This window comes from Silurus meridionalis, chromosome 17 (genome assembly GCF_014805685.1).
Source record: "Silurus meridionalis isolate SWU-2019-XX chromosome 17, ASM1480568v1, whole genome shotgun sequence".
NCBI classification, from domain to species: Eukaryota; Metazoa; Chordata; class Actinopteri; order Siluriformes; family Siluridae; genus Silurus; species Silurus meridionalis.
The window spans coordinates 14421299-14440935 of NC_060900.1; the positions used below are offsets into that span (position 1 = coordinate 14421299).

The following is a 19637-nucleotide window of genomic DNA, read 5'->3' on the forward strand; positions in this document are numbered from 1 at the left end:
TATGATAAGGTAAAGGAGGATTGGCAAAAAGGGCAAATTTGTCAGCCCCTGAATTGGATGTTGGTACAATGAACATTTCCTGCAAGGTCACCAGGCTCACAAGGCCAAAGTGGAGCTGTGCTCGAGTGACACATAGACAATGCTTAGCACATAATTCAGTTTATGCACCAGGAGCTGTAGCCATGCTTTAAAGGTCAGAGCTTAATTGAGCGCTTATGTTCTTTATGACTTAAAATGATTTGATTTAAATATGGAGCAAAATCCAAAAGCTTTTTTTTTTTGAGCTGAGCGATAAAAATGGTTTGTTTTTGTAATTATAGAGTAGATTTTAGTTTCTTTAAAGTTTTCAGGTCTCATTTGATTGTGAAAAATATCAGGAAGATGTTTAAGCATGTAAAAGGCTGTTGCATAGTTTGTCTTTGTATAATGATTTAGTAGGTGTTATAAAACTTTACACTTGCCATAAACTCAAAAGGTTCTATTTATACATTATGGATAACAGCATGCACTCTCAAGAAAAACTAAAATGTACCTTTCCTTACTAGGAAGTACCTTTCGTGTAATTTTATACCTAGAAAGGTGATATCCCATTGAAGCAGGGGTATCTAAACTTCAGCAGGAGCCAGATTAACAAAATATTAATCATATTACACTTTGGTCCTTTAAAATGTGCCTGTTTAAAGGGACTAAAAGTTAATTGGACACGCTACAATATTATAATCATACACTGATCAGGCATAACTTTATGACCACCTGTCTAATATTGTGTTGGTCCCTCTTTTGCTTCTTAAACAGTCCCGACCATTGAGCATTAACAGCATTCACTTCTTCAGCAATTTGAGCTACAGTTGCTCGTCTATGACCCTGTCGCTGGTTCACCACTGTTCCTTCCTTGGACCACCTTTGATAGATACTGACAACTGCAGACCGAGAACAGACCCAGTCATCTAGTCATCACAATTTGGCCATTGTTAAAATCACTCAAATCCTAACACCTGGCCATTTTTCCTGCTTTATACACATCAACTTGTTCACTTGCTGCCTAATATATCCCACCCACTAACAGGTGCCCTGATGAAAAGATAATCAGTGTTATTCACTCACCGGTTATAATGTTATCATGTCATAATGTTATGCCTGGTCGTTGTAAATCGGATAATTGTTTTTAATACTTACATACAAATTTACTTTAGTTAATATTCTTTCAAAAATATAGGAAACTGCTTTGCCACTACCTAAATAATAATGTTCTGTGCCCAATTTCATAAAAGTTATTTTAGTCAGGATAGCTTTGAACTTACTCTCTTTTTTGGATGGTCCATGATTGGTTCATTCATGTCTCATGATTAAATTCCATAATTACCACAACAATCTCTTGGCATATGAGGCACATGCATTTGAGATGGCTCTTGATGAAAAGGTAGTCTTGTTTTCAGCTCTTTTGAAATCACCCCTTTGTACTTCTAACTTTCTGGTTTTCGTCTGTTGCCATGAATAAATTCATAAATCATTCAGTAAATTCCTTTGTAGTTGTAGTCAGAGAAAAGATATTTATCCATGTAGCTAACTCTGTTAACACAGTCTGATGCCACCATCAGGTGAAAAGAAAAATGATAATATGTTGAGGTAGCACCCTAGTGACAAGAGGAGGTACAGTTCAGTACTATTTTTCCAGACAGTGGTCATTCAGACCAATTGCAGGTAGTATATTTCCTTTTTTTAACAGATGATTGTGTATTAATCTGTGTTATGCTCTGGCAGGCCACTCCACCTCTTCTCTCAGCACTGTGCAGCCCAAAGAGCCCCCTGAATCCATCGATAAGAGGGACCCCTATATCGCAGTGCCCTCTTTAACCCAGCACGAGTCCACCGGTAAGCCTTGGAATGGGAATGGGAGACCCCTATTTTTGTCCTGTTGTCGGGGGAGCAGATTGCTACAGTTTTATGCTGCTTCTAGTCGACCAGCACACAAAACACGATATGCAGTTACACTTGTAATAAATTACTGTGCTCCTGGAACAGAGAGAATTATTAAACAAAGAATGTTATGGCCCCTGAGGAGGAAGGCAATATCCAGGCTATTGCAGCTAAAAGGAGAAGATTGCACTCTCTTTATTTGGCCATTCACATGATGGCCCAGCCTTTATCTTGTCCTCATGACATGACATTGAACACTCTTGCTTGGCAAGCGGAATTCACAGAATTATTCAAGGTCAGTCAAAAAGCAGGTTTATAGTGAAGCTGTTGACAAAAGCAGCACACAGTATATTATGTTCCAAAAAATCGATATTAACATGTTACATAGCAAGGACATCAGTTCAAAGAAAGTCATAGCAAATTTTATGACAGTAAGCTTGGATAATGGTTTTGGTAATAAGTAATGGCCATAATTAGTGAATCTCTGCTTTTGTCCTTAACCATAACACTGCTCATCTATATGAATATGCTTCTATTAAGCTCATGCTTAATATCTCTCTGTTTTGGGATTCTTCCGCAGAATGAGCCTCAAAAAGCTTAGTAAAGACAGCATTATTATTTTTTGACTAACTTTATTTACACATGGTACCTGGGACATGTTGTATGAGTTACATTAAGTTAGAAAACAAAATTAAATATTTCCATTTTTTTTGCATAACCCAGGCTTGCAACATATAGTGTCTTAGGTCTTTAACAATTTGAAAGTAAAATACACTCTTCTATCCAACCTTACCAGGTCAAGGTCCTACTACTAGGTCACACGAGGATACTAGCGTTTTTCTCAAAGGTCATCTTTCTGCACCTTTCACAGTATATAAGTTGATTTATTGATTTATATTTATTTAGTTATTTATTGATTCATAAAATGTACACTACCAAAGTAAAGTTCAGCACAAATATTTGTTCAATTAGAATAACAGGACAAACACTAAGACTGTTAACTCGCAGTTAGGAACGTAAATACTCCACTCGTGCACTGCGTAGCAATTCTCCAACTATTATGCTGCTATTTAAGTCTTATCATAAGTCTCGATAAAACACAGGATGTAATCTTGTTACTCGTCTGGCACTGCATTTTACTGCCCCACCCTTGTTTAAATGTGGGAGGTGATGTGCTGCACAGACCTGTGGAATGCTAAATTGTTCATTTCATTGGGTATATAATTAGTAGATTTGAATTGTAGATGTGAAGTGTGCCATCAAGATTCTGTAAACAATACCTGAATTGTCTTATTCTTAGGCAGTATGGCCGGAGAGAAGTCAATATGCGAGCAAAGATTTAGTGCTAAAATATAATGTTAATTCATGTATTAGACAATAAAATGACGTGCAATGTGTAAAAGTGCTGAACTGCTTTTATGCTCTCAAAAAAGTCTCCCCCTATTAAATACTGTAGAAGGTGCAGAATTCTGAGGGAACTAATTATAGAATACAGTTTTACAAACAGAGGATATGCTATCAATATGATATCAATACTGTGATAAATAATACCATAAGATTTTTATAATGTTACAGATTATCAATACTTGACTGGATGTTATTTAATTTCTTTTTTTTTTTACTGTTCTAGTAGAAAATATAATTCAATAATATTTTGGGGCCATTACTGGGAAAAACGTCACTAGGTTAAGTAGGTAACCCTAGTTCCCTGAGGGAACGAGAGCTGCGTCGAAAATGCTTTGGGAACGCCTCACATTGTTCACGCTCTGAATCACGTATAAAATCTGGCCAATAGGCTGTTGTGAGAGAGTTCTCATCTAAGGGAGTTTTCCTTGCCACAGTCACCATGGCTGCTCATCAAGGATAAATATGCATCATTGACCTTAACTGTTACATTTTTTTAAGGCTGCTTTAAATCTGTTGTGAAAAGTGCTATAGAAATAAGCTCAACCTTACTTGACTTGACTTGACTCGTGACGCTATCAGGGGGTGACGTTGTCCAAAAACGACAGGTTGCGAGGGAGCCGCAGGCACCTAAGGCACATACCCCGGTTTGGGGTAAAGAATAGCACTGGCCATGCAAGGGGCAAACTCCAGGAGAGACGGGGCCACATAAAGGGCCTGTATGTCTCAGACCCTCTTAAGGAAGGAGATTGCCAAGAGAAAGGCAGTCTTAACCGACAAATACCTACAGGCCACATTGGCCAAGGGCTCGAAGGGGGGCTCAGGTAGAGCTGCCAGCACAACAGCCAAGTCCCACACAGGCACTTTGGGTTGTGTACCGGGCCTTAGCCTCCTGGTGCCGTGTAGGAAACGTGTCATGAGGGAGTGTTTTCCCCAGAGACTGCCCCGCTGGCGGGGTACAATAAGCCGCGATAGCGGACACCTAAACCTTTAGGGTTGACGAAGCCAATCCTGCAGCAAACTGTTTCTGCAGGAACTCCTGAACTAAACCGACTAGGCAGTTAACTGGGTCCAAGTGGTGGTGCTCACACCACTTGGTGAACAGATGCCATTTAAAAGGCATACAACTTCCTCATGGAGGGAGCTTTGGAATGGAGAATGATCTCTACTACCTCAGTAAAAAGACCAGCTGCTAGGAACTGCCCCTCCTCAGGGGCCACAGCCACAGCTTCCAGGAATTTCCCAAGAAGGTCCCTCGAGGAGGGACAGCAGGTCCGTAAACCAAGGTCTGCGCGGCCACCAAGGTGCTACCGGGAGGAGACGAGTTCCCTCCTGGCGGATTTTCTCCAGAACTCCAGATTTTTTCCAGAACTCCCGGGAGCAGCGCAATAGGTCTCGGTGGAAGTGTTCCAGTGCCAAGAACACGGCCATCATCTCCAGGCAGTCTCTGTAACTGTCTCACAGTCAGTGACTGATCTACTTTTACTCTCTTGAATGCACTGAGGATAACATTGATCCGGGCAGGAGACAATTGTGCCCGCAACATGGTTAAGTCCCACACTATGCTCAAGAAGGTGGTTCTCTGCACTGGAGAAAGCACACTCTTCTTTGCGTTTAGTCTTAACCCTAATTCCTTCATGTGGGCGAGAACGACATCTCGATGCCGTGCGGAGTAAAAGTGCTAGGACGAACGGGAGGACCCGATATTGGTTCCCCCAATAGTAAAATGGGGGCAAGGAGGGACACACATGCGAAAGTTTGTTTGCATTTTAGCCATGCTGCACAGATTCACTCACAAAGCGCTTACCTGAACAACAGAAGCTGATGTCGCTCCTATCGCGCTCCCATTGTGTAGCTTTCTGGTTTGCGCGACGTCGCCCGCCAATTGCGTCACAACTGCTATTGGTCAGATTTTACACGTGATTCAGAATGTGAACAACACGAGGCGTTCCCAAAGTTTTTTTCGATGCAGCTCAATTTCCTAAAAGGGAACCTCTTTTTCCTGACATACATCTCTCCAGTATCACAAAACTATATTTTTGGTATATCAATCATCATCATCAGAGAATAGATTAGCTACAAGCACATTTCCTACATTTGCATGGTCACTGGAAGCAGCACACCTGTTGAACCTACACAATGGTGGCAGAGAAGTAGCATGTTTACTTGGCATCACTGCAGTGTTGCTGTCTCTTTTGCCAATCCTCAGTGCTGTCATCCAGAACACTGTGGTGCTGTGGCTTAGGCAAAAGGTCCATATCTAAATGCTTTTTTTTTTTGCTGTTGTTTCTTTTTCTTATTGCATTACTTTTATTATTATTATTATTATTATTATTATTATTATTATTATTATTATTGTTATTATTATTATTATTGTTATTATTATTATTATCATTATTATTATTATATACTGCCAATTTTGTCTTAACCAGTTTTACATAAGCTGCTTTTATTCTTTTCAAAATGAGCAATGATGTTCACTGGCTTTCATGCTGCTGTCTTGACGTTTGCTTCTTTCTTGGCCTTGCATGACTCTAGCTTCGGGACTTCTTTTAAGGGCTGTTTCCTTCACTGCAATATTATTTCTGCTTCACATATTATTAGCACCTTCGTTTATATTCACGCTTCCCTTTCGCCTCCTGTGGACACCTTCATGCTGGGCTTCATCGCTTCCAAAGTGACCAAGTGTACTCGGGGAAAAAAAAGGAGATATCTGCGATTTGATATCATTTGCTAAAATGGTTATGAGGAGAATGTTTATTTATGAAAAACACTACGCATTTTGCATAATAAGAGTGTGTAAGCATTAGTTCTTTGTACACAGCCACATTTCTGGCTTTTCTTAGGCCTGTGATGTCGCTGCACTGTGGCACATTAGTGTGACACAGGCAAAATTTGAATTTAATGAATATTCAAAAAGCGGTGTTTATGAGTTCACCCCAGTCTCTCCGTGCCAACGCTGGCTGGTGGTAACATTTTTCGCAGTACATTTGAGCACTCCATGTCTGGTCACATTTGTGTGTGTGTGTGTGTGTGTGTGTGTGTGTGTGTGTGTGTGTGTGTGTGTGTGTGTGTGAATCCTACCCACCCTATCTGCACCTCCACCATCTGCTGCCATTGTAAGTAGTCTCCCTTCCCCAGGACCTTTCATCTCCCCAGATGGAATGTTCCAAGGCTGGACCTTAATGTAGCCACCACCAATTACTAACCTAAATTTACTGTACAGCACATCCTCCCTGCTACCAAATGGAGATGTATTTCTCTTCCCTTCATCTAGGGAATGGCTTCTGTTAGCCCCACCCTCTCTTTCTCTCTTCCTTTTCTCTGTATCTTCTCACCCCTAACCCCCCCAACCTGTGGCTGTCTCTCTGTGCCTCTCAAATTTATAGGTCAATTATAAAAGCTATATAGATACTGAGATAGAAAGCGGTCTCTCTGGAGTTTTCTCGCCCTATATTCCATGTAGAATAATCTTTTGCTGCAACAGCAGGAAATATATGATTATCATTAATGCCTTCCAAGCATACTGCACCGAGCCAGGAGGGGCTCACTGGATGTGAACCGAGAGCGGACATGTGATATCTATGCGCAGATCGAGTATAAAGCACGCACACGATTACAGCTTCCATTTAATCATAAGTGCTTCGCAATGCACTAGTTTCTTTGTTTTATGGTTCAAATCCGCTCTTTTTCCCTCTATTGAGATTGGATTTCAGCCAGTGTGTACATTTGCTAATGGGGTTTCCCTGGGCTGCCATGGCTAAAGATGTTAAATCTGCAAAGTGAGCTTTCATTATGGAATGCTCACAATTTTATAGCACATTTGACACTGTTTTACAGCTAAGTCTTCCATCACACTGACAGTTACGGAGATAGGCGGGTTTAGGCTAGATCACTATTTTCAGCTACTCGTATCCTAATGATGTTTATATTAGTGGCTTTAACCTCCACTGAAATGTAAGGCTTAATTTATATAGGGTAGATTTTGGCTTTTGATTTTAACCCAGTTCTGCTTCTCCTCGACCCCATTAAACCATGGCCAGTTACTTTTTAATATTAATGCTATGATTCTGATGCCAATTTTAGTTTTAACTTTTTTCCATATAGAATTTGTGTGATGTATGTGTTTACAGGTCTCATATGTAAGGGCTACTTTTTATTACACATCTAAGAAATGCCATTTCATTATGTAGGTTATGATTGAACGTTAGAAGTCTAGATGCATTCATGTAGACGGGAGGTAATATAAATGCCAGCTTGACATTTTCTAAAAGGGATATGTGCACTTGTAAACAAAGTGATGTGTGCAGTCTAGATGTAAATAAAAGATTGCTCACTGTGGCATATGCCATGCTTAAACCTTGACTGTTATATGCCTGCATGTGTATTAAACATGCATTTGTCGGCCTCAATCAGAAGATTTAGAAGGCAAAGCTTTTTGAATTACTCTGTACATGTAGTGATCTAGAGCATACACATAATCAGCTATTCAAAACACTGACAGCAAAATGCACTATTAAATACATCACAGTTTAGACTGTAACTATATGTATGAAGAAAGTCACTGAAGGTAGTGGAAGAAACAAGAAATAAATGACAACTGAAATGAACGAACTGCCGTCAATGCTCCCAAAATGTTTTATTTATTGCAGGAAATATGGAAGATGTTTATTTTACCAAGGCAACGTAGCTTTGCAACACAACATCCAAATCCACATCATTTAAAAGTTCACGTCAAGTCCAAAGTGAAATGCTATAAATAAGTCACTGTAAATTCCTCACATAAATGAATGCCATGCCCAATTTAATCACCCAAGTAACAGTTCTGTATTAAATTGACATAATTAATGAACCCCTCTTTATTGCTGAGTCACCATAAATACATCATTTCTTGTATTGAACGCATTTACATGTTGCATTTAGAAAATGAAATGATGTAAAGTTTGCCACAGCTCCTCTGTTACCTAGCACATTAAAGCATTCACTATTTACAAGTTACAAATTTACTTCATTTGAAATATACTTTGACCCTGGCTACTGAAACTGTAGTCAAACCAGTATCTTCAGTAGAAGGCATTTCTAGTGTATCATGACCAGTGGTAAAAAAAAAAAATTTTTATTTGTAATGTGCCCAAAAAGTTGCTACCTTTACTTAAGTGTTTTAAAAGTCAAAACTTTTTTCACATCTCTAAATATAAGAAAAAAGTGCATGATTTAAAAACATACAGACTAGAAACAAGTCAAATTATCTGCCAGTGCAGTAAGATAACTGCACTTGAAATAAGAAAAACATCTCGGCTTTAGAAAAGAACAAAATGTCTTAAAATAATAATTGAAACGCTTATATTAAGCAGTTGCAGTTTAGTTAAATTAACTTAAAACTAGCTTGTAAAAATTTTTTTAAAACAGATTTTCTTAATTTGTATAAAAAGATCTTAAAACCAAAGCTACTAAACAAGAGAAATCCTCCTAATTCACACATTGTCATCTTTGCATATTCTGTAATAAAATTAGACATTTAAACTAGATTATTATTCAAATCAAGATTACGCATACATGCATATTGTCAACAATTATTTATTCAAATGAAGACACACAGTAGTTACAATGCAAAAACAAAGCAAAACGATTACTTGCTGCTTTTTCAAGTTATTACAACATAAAACAGTATTGAATGTATATTGTCATTACTGAACACTGAAAGATACTCAACATGAGAAACTGAAACATCAAACTGCAAAACAACTTACAAAAAAAGCCATAAATACTTTGTATAAAGGACAAGGTTCCAAAAAATTTATAAATGTACTGCATAATTTTTGAGTCTTATAATTAGGTTGTAAATAAATGTTTTGGTGCTGACATTTGAAATAAATACAGTAATGCTATTGAGCTAAAGTTTTTACTGTGATTATTTAGGGGTTATTACAGCTAAAATAAAGTCTTAAAAGATAAAATGCCTCAAATTATGTCTCTAATGGTAATTACTGTAAGCTCAATTTGCAGGTAAAGTAACTACTATTAAAACAATATTATAATATTATATATTATTATTATTATTACTACTATTATTATTATACTATAATAAAATAACAAATATTAAGCTTTACACACTAAGTAAGAAAAAATATATAAACAATATTAAAACAATTATCAGAATCTGAAACAATCTGCTCTTGCATAGTATATCATTCTTGAAATAATATTAATACGATGTACTGTACGAAGTCTTGACTAGATGAGGAGTTTTGCAGTGCAGCTGCAGTTGTAAGTAGTGCTTTTATTAAAGTTGGAACACAGCAAACCAAAACACTTGGCTTAAAGGCGGGCAGGAGGTCAGGGGATTCACAAGCAGGATGAAAAAACTAGGAAAACAGACCAGATGAAAAAAAAAGCAAAACCATAATTGAGAACAGTGATGCAAAAGCTTGGTATGTCAGCTGCAAAAACACAGCACTGAGCAGATCCTAAGAGCGAGCACATGTATGTGAGTGGTAATTGTGTCCATGTGTGTACGAGCAGTACTCTGGTCACTGTGAATGTGGCAGTAATGAGACAGTTGGATATTGTAGTACTTGGGCATTTTTGTAGGCCATGGTTTGTTCTTTAAGATTTAGTTCAGTACGCATTTTGGTGTTAACAAAATTACAGTTTTCAAGTGATCACAGAAAGGTAATGTCATGTGTTCAAAGTAACAATTCTGACTGAAAAGATCAATACATCTTTTTAAAATTTGTACCATTTGACATTAGCTAGAGTTTGATTTTCCTTCTAGCCAATTACGTAAGCCTTTGGGATCAATAAACTAACCTGGCATTAGCAAAGAAAACTCTATTTTAGACCTATTTTATAGTAATCATTGCTAACTTCAGGATACAAAAACAGACTGCAGCTTGAAAGATTATTCATCTTCAAACCCTCATGGATAACAAGTACATAGTAGGAGTAAGTACTAGATGTAGTGTAAGAAAGTCAGAGCTTCTGTGGAATTGATGTGAATGATTGAATGCTAAAACTAAGCCCATTCTCTTGATCGATATAGCCAGCCACTGGCTGGAGGAGAGAAGAACTGTGAGTACTTTGAAGGAAATATATTGAGTCAAAAATTGCCAACACTAAGATTTTAAGTATTCAATTTATGGAATAATCAAGTTCAATACAAATATGCCAAAAATAACACTTTTTCCAAGTGTTGTCCACCTCCGAATGTGATTATTTTCAGTCCACTAATCTTTACCCAAATAGAGCATTATAATACTGATGAGATTAAAATGCTCAAATTATTTGATAGTTCATGCCCAAGGTATTACTGATAAAATCAATAAATATTCTAAATCTGTTTTTATTTAGAAAAGAAAAAAAGGACAAAATAAAATATTAAAACATGGAGGGTGTTCAAACAGAGCAACTATGAAAACAAGTTTAAAAAGAAGAGAGTTTTAATATTTTGCAGAGAAGTAAACATATTAGAGATGCAGTGGCAGAACAATTTTCTGTGCTTGTTTGCTTGGCTAGGATGTCACTTTTCTCACATGATAATCTGAACAAAATCAACAGGAACATTTGTCACTTGAACCGGAGCCTTCAATGGAGCTTCACACACCATCGTCAGTCAACACACATGTTCGTGCTTCTGCAAGTCATTCCAAATCCTCCAGTCTGACTGGGAGGTTAACTAGTCTACTCTTGTACATCAGACACCACCATTAATGACTGTCAACCTGTCTTTGACCTCATGTACCTTTGAAGCCTCTACAGAAAAAAAATGGATTTCTTTTTTTGGTTAGCCTTCGCTGCTTCACAAGGAACAGAGAGTAGTGAGAGGCTTTGGATTTGATTTAACTCACCCGAATGCAGCGAAGCATTTTTTTTTTTTAAGATACCTAATTTATCTGCGATTGGAGCCTCATGAAATTCAGATTTCATGAATGAGGATTCTCAGCTTGAGTTTTGTTTTTGCAACTTCTTTTATGTCAACAACCCGTGCCAGAAAAGATTGCATGAATAAGTTTTAGTTGGCGTGCATACATTTTTGTGAGAGTAGACTATTTGACTATAATTAGTCCATCCTGATGACTTCTGCATTCAGAAGGAATCAAAAGAGTTTGTTAAAAGAGATATAAGATCTTAAAAGTAAGGCGAGATTGCGCAATCATGTGCCTTTAGCTAATAGAGCACTGCTTGTCTGAGACCAGAGGTTTTCTTTATGGCTGCAGGTCTTTTGAAGTCAATTCGAGAAACAATTTGTTTCATACATGAAAGTTGAATATCTTCAAAGGTCTGATGAAGCCCGGAGGCTGTGTTTAAGTGGGGCCCTCTATAGCTTAGTAGCCCAATGTCAAGGTCAGTGCAAGTGGCCCAGAGAGTCATAGGAAGAGTACTTTAACTTCTCTTCCTTTCTGAGACTGAGTGAGATTTTGTCCCTGGGCCTGATGATCAATGAAAAGCTTGTTTTGTTCCACTCCACTTCAAAAAAGTTTCACAGACTCGGCAAGGAACAGTAGATTTTGAACATAGAGTTCTTCTCTGCAGGTGACTTGATGAATCTCTTTCATCATGTAGTTTAGGTTAAGATGATCCCTGTCGGACCTCTCTCTCCATCTCCCCAGGATTAAATTATCAACCATCAATACATCCTTCCTCACCTTTTACAGTGAGTTAAAGCTTTACCGCAAGATCTCCAAGTTTAAATACAGGAATAAAAATCCCTCATGGTGGTAGAAGTCAATTTAGAAAGACTTCAGCTGCTCTGGGAATGAGGAGGATATTTGTGAGGGGCTGATTGATTTCCCCCCACCCAGCTCCCTCACTAGCTAATGCAAAAGGCAATCAGAGATTAATGGTACAAAAAGCTAAGAAGCTGAATAGCAGAATTTAAATTGTAGGCTATAATTTTGCCAATAAAACAGCTAGCAGAGGCAAAAGCAGCACACACATAACCTTAAGTTGTTTTAAAATCTAGAACAAACCAAAGTATGCATTATTTTGTCATTACTGGACACATTTAATATATAGTAACATTGCAAGCTAAAGGCTAATGTTAGCATACTTTTTTTTTTTTTTTTTTTAGAAATGTGGTGAAAATGTAGTTTTCACATTTGACATAGTTAGCAAAAAGACATTGATCTGTGACGAGTAATTTTTTTCTCACTTTTATTCCCACAAATTTCACCTTAAATCTAAACGACACTACTAGATATTTAGATTTATAGATCAACAAGTATTATTTACCAGAAGCCTAACTCACTGAAAGCTTTTAAGGCTCTAATACTCTGTATTTTGACACTTGTTTACTGGCATGAACATTCGGAATGTAAGTTTCTCAGCCCTCACATTAAGCAGGCACTTTTAAAATTCTCTTTCGGACAGATTCTGTATATCAAAACATCAAATCCAGAGCTTTAAGGGAGAAAATGGTTTACTTAAGCAGAAAAAGAACCTCACTTATGGGGTTAAAAGGAAAAGCTTTGCAGATCTCTCCATTAGCAGAGAAGAAGTAGACATGTACTGTAGAACTGTGTCATCATCTTTGTTACCTACGGTCTCCAAAAACATGTCATCAGTTCAGGTACTTGCTAGAAGATGAAGCCAAGTGATCCACAAAAGTCTGGAGAACAAAATAGATACATAGTATAGATAGAAGAACATCAAGACAGGTTTCTCTGAAAAGGGAACGTCATAGCTTGAGTCAATGAATTTTAAAGCCATTGCTAGAGCCATGGATCAGAGTGACACCAGGCTGACCCTGTGGATTTCATGAGGCCAGTGCGACTTGGATCACTGTCTGTTCTAGACATGACTTATTGCACCTCAGTGTGTCTGTGTGGATGATGAAAACCATTTGCCTTAATCCCTACAGAAAACAGATGAGTCTGTGCTAAATGTTGTCGGTGCTAACCCACTGTTTTGTCTTATATTTATACCCCATTTTTTTTTTTTTTCCTTTTAGCTAATTTATTGCTTCCTCCTCTTCATCTCCTTTTTCCCTTTTTTTTTGGACTTATGTGAAATGCTGCAAACTGTTCTTACTTCCTTTAAAAGCATGACAATACATAAATTGTTTCATTAACTGACTTTTGCTGGTGATGTCATAACAAATTGTTATTCGCTAAGAAAGCAAAATATTTTAGGAAAATGTAATAGGAAAATAATCCATAATTAACTGATGTTTTACATCATAAACAAGGGTTACTTTACTATAACAGCATGTTCAAAGTCTTTTTTTCTCCCTCTTATACCACAGCAAATTATCAATGATTACAAATGATTAAAAATGAAGAATAACTTATTGTTACATATACTGTTTGGAACATCAGCAAACTTATGTTATAAAAGCTATAAACAACCTTTTCCTCACTAGCCTCTCTCTTGAAGTTACTGATGCTGAAAAATGCCTCTGGTCATGTCAGAGAAAAATCACAAAAATCAAAGCCCTCCATCCTGAAACCTTATCATAAAACATGTGCCGCTTACAGCTTTATCTCTTTACATAGTGCTGACAGTGGAGACAATACTAAATCAATTCTAAAGAAACATCTCTACACCCATACTTTATCGAAAATTATACAAGTTGTTACTACAGAGACATTAACGCAGAAAAAATTATAATTTGATTTGCCTTTTAGAGCTTTTTTTGAAAATGAATCAATACTGTGGTATAAGGTGTTCTAACAGGTTTAAACTAACACTCTATTCCACCCTTAGGCTTGTACCCACTACTCTTCCTTTCTTCCTTATACTTCTTTTTAGATTGTGATGCCAGTGTAATTATCATTTATTTGATTACTTGTTACTTCTCCCAGTACAGGTAGTCCCAGAGTTATGATGGTTTGACGTGATTTTTCAATCTTTTTTTATTTTCCGATATTTTTTTTAATAAAAAAAAAAAATATTTTTACAAATCTTTCAAGTTTCACAAAGCAGGCAAATGTAGCAGCATATATGCAGTACAATACGTTGGGATACTTCCAGTCTGCATGTATCTCCCACTTTTTGAGATGCCTTACTCTCTCCAGCAGTCAACAGAGTTTGGTTGTCTCAGTATTAGAGCGCATGTTTTTGATGTTTCACAGCCCAATTTTAGCCGACAGGGTCATTGGAACGCATTTCCATTATAAGTACGGAGGCTACCTGTACTTTTATTTCTCACATTTGTGTTTTATAGTGTTCTCATTCTAGGTTCTTATGTACTACTTTTAACTGCCTAAAAAAATCTTCTTTTTAGTCGATTGTCTCTTCAATCCATTGTATAACTACTATATAATTTATGTATTATTAGTTACAATAGTAAAAGATGCTTTCTACATTTTCCTGATTATGGTTGTAGTGTATTATCCACATATATTTGAAGCACAGTATTTCCCAGACAGCTGAATCAGGTTCAGATTTTATCATACATTGTATTTATATTTAAAAACCTGCCCAGATATATCTCGCTTCTATCAAAGCATACAACAACCAACTGTACCACTGCTACACACTGTTTGAAATTTCAGCTTTTTTTCATTGTTAGAAGCTTATAAAAAATCAAGACATGAAAAGTAATTAATTCTGGCTTTTTTGATCGTTCTTCACCCATGTAGACAGTTGTCTTAAATATGTTTTTTACATATTGTATATCTTTTCATTTGAAACCACACATGTTCAGGTCTTATTATAGTATAATATAGCCAGTCGGTGGTATGTACAATTTAAGCTTTGCATCACAATTCTTAATTATGACAGGTACGTCCACCTTTATGTTTAATGTTTCAATTAAAAACATTAAAAATATCTGCATGGATAAAATAGTGTAGGTGATCTAACAGAAGGCTTTTCTAACAGTAGTAAGTGGAAGTAAATCTCAGTTAGACTATTCAAAGAGCACATATGGGTGTGACTAGAGATATACAGTAGCTTTTGGGCATTTAGTGTAGTTGTGGTACAAGTACAGTATATTCTTATCAAACCGTTATCAAACGATTATCTTCACTGAACAAAATTATAAACGCAACATTTTTGTTTTTGCCCCAATTTTTCATGAGCTGAACTCAAAGATCTAAGACTTTTTCATGAACACAAAATGCCTATTTCTCTCAAATATTGTTCACAAATCTCTCTACATCTGTGTTAGTGAGCACTTCTCCTTTGCCGAGATAATCTATCCTCCTCACAGGTTCAGCTCATGAAAAATAGGGGCAAAAACAAAACTGATGAGTTCAGTATATGTTCGCATAACAAACGTTCAATTGTATCTCCTGTATCAGCAGCAGGGTTGTTTTCTGGAGAAATCTTTAAAGTTTTTAGCACTGTAACACTGAATCAATATGATGTGTGTAAATGTTTCAACTATTGTAAAGACTTTCTTGACTTTCACCTACAGGCGTGATTCGTGAAAGCTTCCAGAAGGGACGTGATCAGATGGTGCCCATCACTCTGCTGGCTGTGGCTGTGGTGCTGGCATTTATCATGGGTGCTGTCTTCTCTGGTATTGTAGTCTACTGTGTGTGTGACCATCGCCGGCGCCATATTGAGCTCTCTGCACGCAAGAAAACCAAGGATGCTGTGAACTCCAGACGTGGCTCCATGAACAGCGTGACCAAGCTGACAGGCCTATTTGAGACGCAAGCCAAAGATGGCCGGCCCGAGGCCATCCTTGCTCCTCTGATGCACAATGGTAAGACAATTATCAAAGCTGAGGAGCAGCAACACCTGGACCTGGTGGCACTTCCCACACCTGAGTCCACACCCATGCAGCTGCGCCGCAAGCCCAGCCGTGCCAGCCGGGATTGGGAGAGAAATCAAAATCTAATTAATGCCTGCGCCAAAGAGCTGGCATCCATGGGCTCACCAAATGTCCTGATAGGCACTGACCTTCCACTGAGGGCATCTCCAGGCCACATCCCAAGTGTGGTGGTGCTACCTTTACAACAGCATCAGCACCAGCAGGTCTACCAGCACCAGCATGAATATGTAGAGCAGCCACATCGCACTGATTTGCCAGATGATCAAGCAGCTACGCTGGAATACAAAACAATGAAGAACCCATGCCACAATGTCATAGTGGATTCGGATGGGGTGCCACCCCGCGTGCCCCAAAGGGAGGCCTCATTAGCAGCTGTGGTACCTCCAGCGGTTCCTCAGATGGGCAAGAGGCTAGATATGTACTGTCGCGGATACCCAATGGGCCTAAAGAAGCAGCAGCACAACACCAACTCATCCAACTCGTCTCACATGTCAAGGAAGCGCAGCTTCAGCCGTGCCGAGACACCACCACCGGCGCCACAGAGGCTTGACTCTATACACGTCTCTTCTCCTTCAGGCCTTTCACGTCACTCCAGCTTGAGCTCATATGGCTCATTGCCTCGCTGCAGCTCTAGGCACCGCAAACCAGACGTCCCACCCAAACCTTCGCAGTTCGCCCTCTCCGGGCAAGTTAAGTGCAGCGACTCGGGGACATAATCAGTGCACCTTGGACAGGGGAACATAAAATCTGTGTTGTACAGCTGTGTACAGAAAATGCTCACTGTTTTTTTAAGAAAACACACAAAAAACACACTTTTCACATAAATGTACGTGTTTAACTCAGGCTGTTGATTCCTTTGTTGGTGAAACATGTAAACACCTGCTCCTGAAACAAGAGAGACTCTTAAATCTTTTGTCACTGAGCCAGATTTGACTGTATTGCTCAATGTTTTTCAAGATGACAGTATGCCAGGCTAGGGACACGACCACGTCGCAACCGGCGTTTTCTTTACAGCCTGCGAAAAGCACACATTGTGGATCACAGAGAGGAGTGTTATTGTGTAGTTCTAATACTGGGATATACCCCAGTAAAAAAAAAGGAGAAAAAAACAAACAAACAACATATGGACAACAGCAATCTCAGCCTGGAACAACAGCTGGTTTACAAAGGAAAACTGTGAAGTAAGCTTAAAAAAAAATTAAATGCCTCTCAGTGTTGCAGCTACTGGACACAGCAATCAAGTTCTGCCTTTAGCGAGGTCTGAAGAATTGTCTACTGTAACAGGTGACTGAATAACCCGTGACTGTTAGTACTAATAGCTGGTTGTATTTATTTTTTAATAAAGACAGACTCTTTTTAGACTCAGAGGAAGAGAGAGAAAGAACTTTTTAATTTTGAATTAATTATGTAAAATTATTTAAAGTCATTCAACTGGAGCCAGTACAACTCATCGAACTGAAGTCCTCTAACACTTTTTCGATTACTTCAAGCAACCTATGGAGGGAATTAAGGCCTCCGAGGAGCTATTTATTGAACTTTGCCAGGGGAGTATGAGAAAGGTTAAGATCAAGCATCACACCAAGATAAATCTCCCTTTTGTGGAAAAGGGTGGATGAAAATAAAACAATCTTCAAACTGGAACTCCTGAAACACACCTTCACATCTCCATGTGCATCCTCATTCAGCACTGTGGATTGTATCATCAACCTCTAACCCAAATGGCCATAGCTTCACTGAGTGCCATTCTGGTTCACTTTTTGCATGAAAGTTTGCAAAGACTGAGCCTAGGAAGAACAAAAAAAAATCCCCATATTATTTGCATCACAAAAGGATGAATGCTGGCAAATGCCCAGCATGGTAGAAATGTTTTAATTTTAATAGAAAAAGTTTTTTTTTATTTGGCAGGTATTAAAAGGTCTCATTTCCTAGTCTCATCTTCACACACCCTCATACTGAATTATATGTTTGATAGCCTGTTTTTATTTTTGTTGTTTGTTTTTTCCATGTGTAAATTTGTGCCTTACACCCCTGAGTAGTGAAGAGTTTGTTAGCTGTTAACTGTTACCTAGTAGTCCTTATGATTATGTATTTTCCTTGTTTGATAAAAGAAAAAAAAAAAAAAAAAAAAAAGCAACTCAAGAATGTAGGTATTCTTGTTCATTCTGGTCACTTTGGAAATACTGGGTGGGCGGGGCTAACCACACAACATATTTTAGTGATTGATTTCTAATTGTGCCAATGAAACACTTGAACGCAGCCCTTTTTGTTGTGCTAGCAGTGCTGTCAGTGTTGTTGTTTTTGTTTTTGGGATTTTTCTGCTGTTGTTTGGTTTTCCAGGGGCTGATGATGTTCTTACTTTGGGTTTACAATTTGAAAATTAATTGTATATTCCTGGAAAAGTCTTCTTAGTTCCGGCTGGCACAAAGCAATGAACGGCTAATTGGCGAAATGAATTCGAATTCATCTTCTTAGCGTATCTCCCACCGAATGACCCTAAGCTCTTAATATACATGTTGAAATCGAGTTTTTGAGGCAGAAAAAACAGGCTGGCTCCTGTGAAAAGAAAAGCACTTGAATGATATTAGGGAACAAATAAATGCGTTTGATGTTTATGACAGATGCTAACTAATATAATGTCCTAACTGTAGCTTAATTATGTACAATAAAGGTTCGAATCATCAGATTTAAGAATTTAACTACTTCCCTGAAACGATTTATAGCTCAAATTTTTCACAAACGGACAAAGTACTCATCTAGTCTCAGTAGAGATCAGGCGATTGCTCTATTTCCTGTCAGCAGTTGCCTCTGATATGGGAGTCACTCATCAGTAAGAGAGAAGGGAAGCAGGATTTGCCGGTTCCTCTCCTTTACCCGTATGTTACTTGGACTAATATGTACATAGGTTCAGACAGCATTGGCCTCGTCTCGGATCAGATTAGGAGTAGTGAAGGGCCACTCAGACTCGCTCACTCGTTTTCGGAGAAATGCATCTCGGCCTGTGGTTCCCGATGCTGATTGTGGACAGTGGGCTCTTTGGTGTGCCTTTTGTTTTTCACTCTGTCTGCTACACTCTGCTCAAGGTGAACAGAGCTGGACATTCCAAAATCGCTTGAAGTTTACACTCCTGTAAGATATTGCTCTGTCACAAGGTTTTTTTTTTCCTTGTCCTTCTCCAACCTCCTTAACATCTGATTCATAAGTAAATGTATGTTGTAAAGACATTCTCTTTAATAAATGAAAAAAACCTAATAAAAACATTTAAAATTCTTGTCACAAAAAAGCTTTTATTTTTTTTATTTACATTTACATCATAACTGTACATTTACTGTACTCATTTCAATTGTTCACGTTTTAATTGTACACCGATTTAACCTCCTCATTTGTGCATCGGCCAATCAGTGCATGCATTCATGAGCTGATCCAGATCAAGAGCTGTAATTAATGTTTACATCAAACATTGGGAAGAGGGTTTTTTATTATGGAATGATGCTACAGGTTGGGTCAGGTAACATAGAAACTGCTTATCTCTTGGAACTTTCACAAGCAGTAATATGTGGAGTTTTCTCAGAATGGTGCAAAGGGTAAAAAAACA

The 19637-nt window shown here is 38.1% G+C and overlaps 1 protein-coding gene across 5 annotated transcripts in view; it reads left to right on the forward strand.

Moving 5' to 3' along the window:
* sema6a (sema domain, transmembrane domain (TM), and cytoplasmic domain, (semaphorin) 6A) overlaps positions 1–19325 on the forward strand; it is a 69287-nt gene extending 49962 nt beyond the window's left edge. For 3 of the 5 annotated variants that reach the window (XM_046870614.1, XM_046870613.1, XM_046870618.1), the window contains 2 exons: positions 1762–1872; positions 15683–19325. In XM_046870614.1, coding sequence (XP_046726570.1) covers positions 1762–1872; positions 15683–16761 — 1190 coding nt within the window. In that variant the 3' untranslated portion in view covers positions 16762–19325. The remainder of the gene's footprint in view (positions 1–1761; positions 1873–15682) is intronic. The other 2 variants (XM_046870615.1, XM_046870616.1) reach the window with 1 other exon arrangement.
* The last annotated feature ends 312 nt before the right edge of the window (positions 19326–19637 follow it).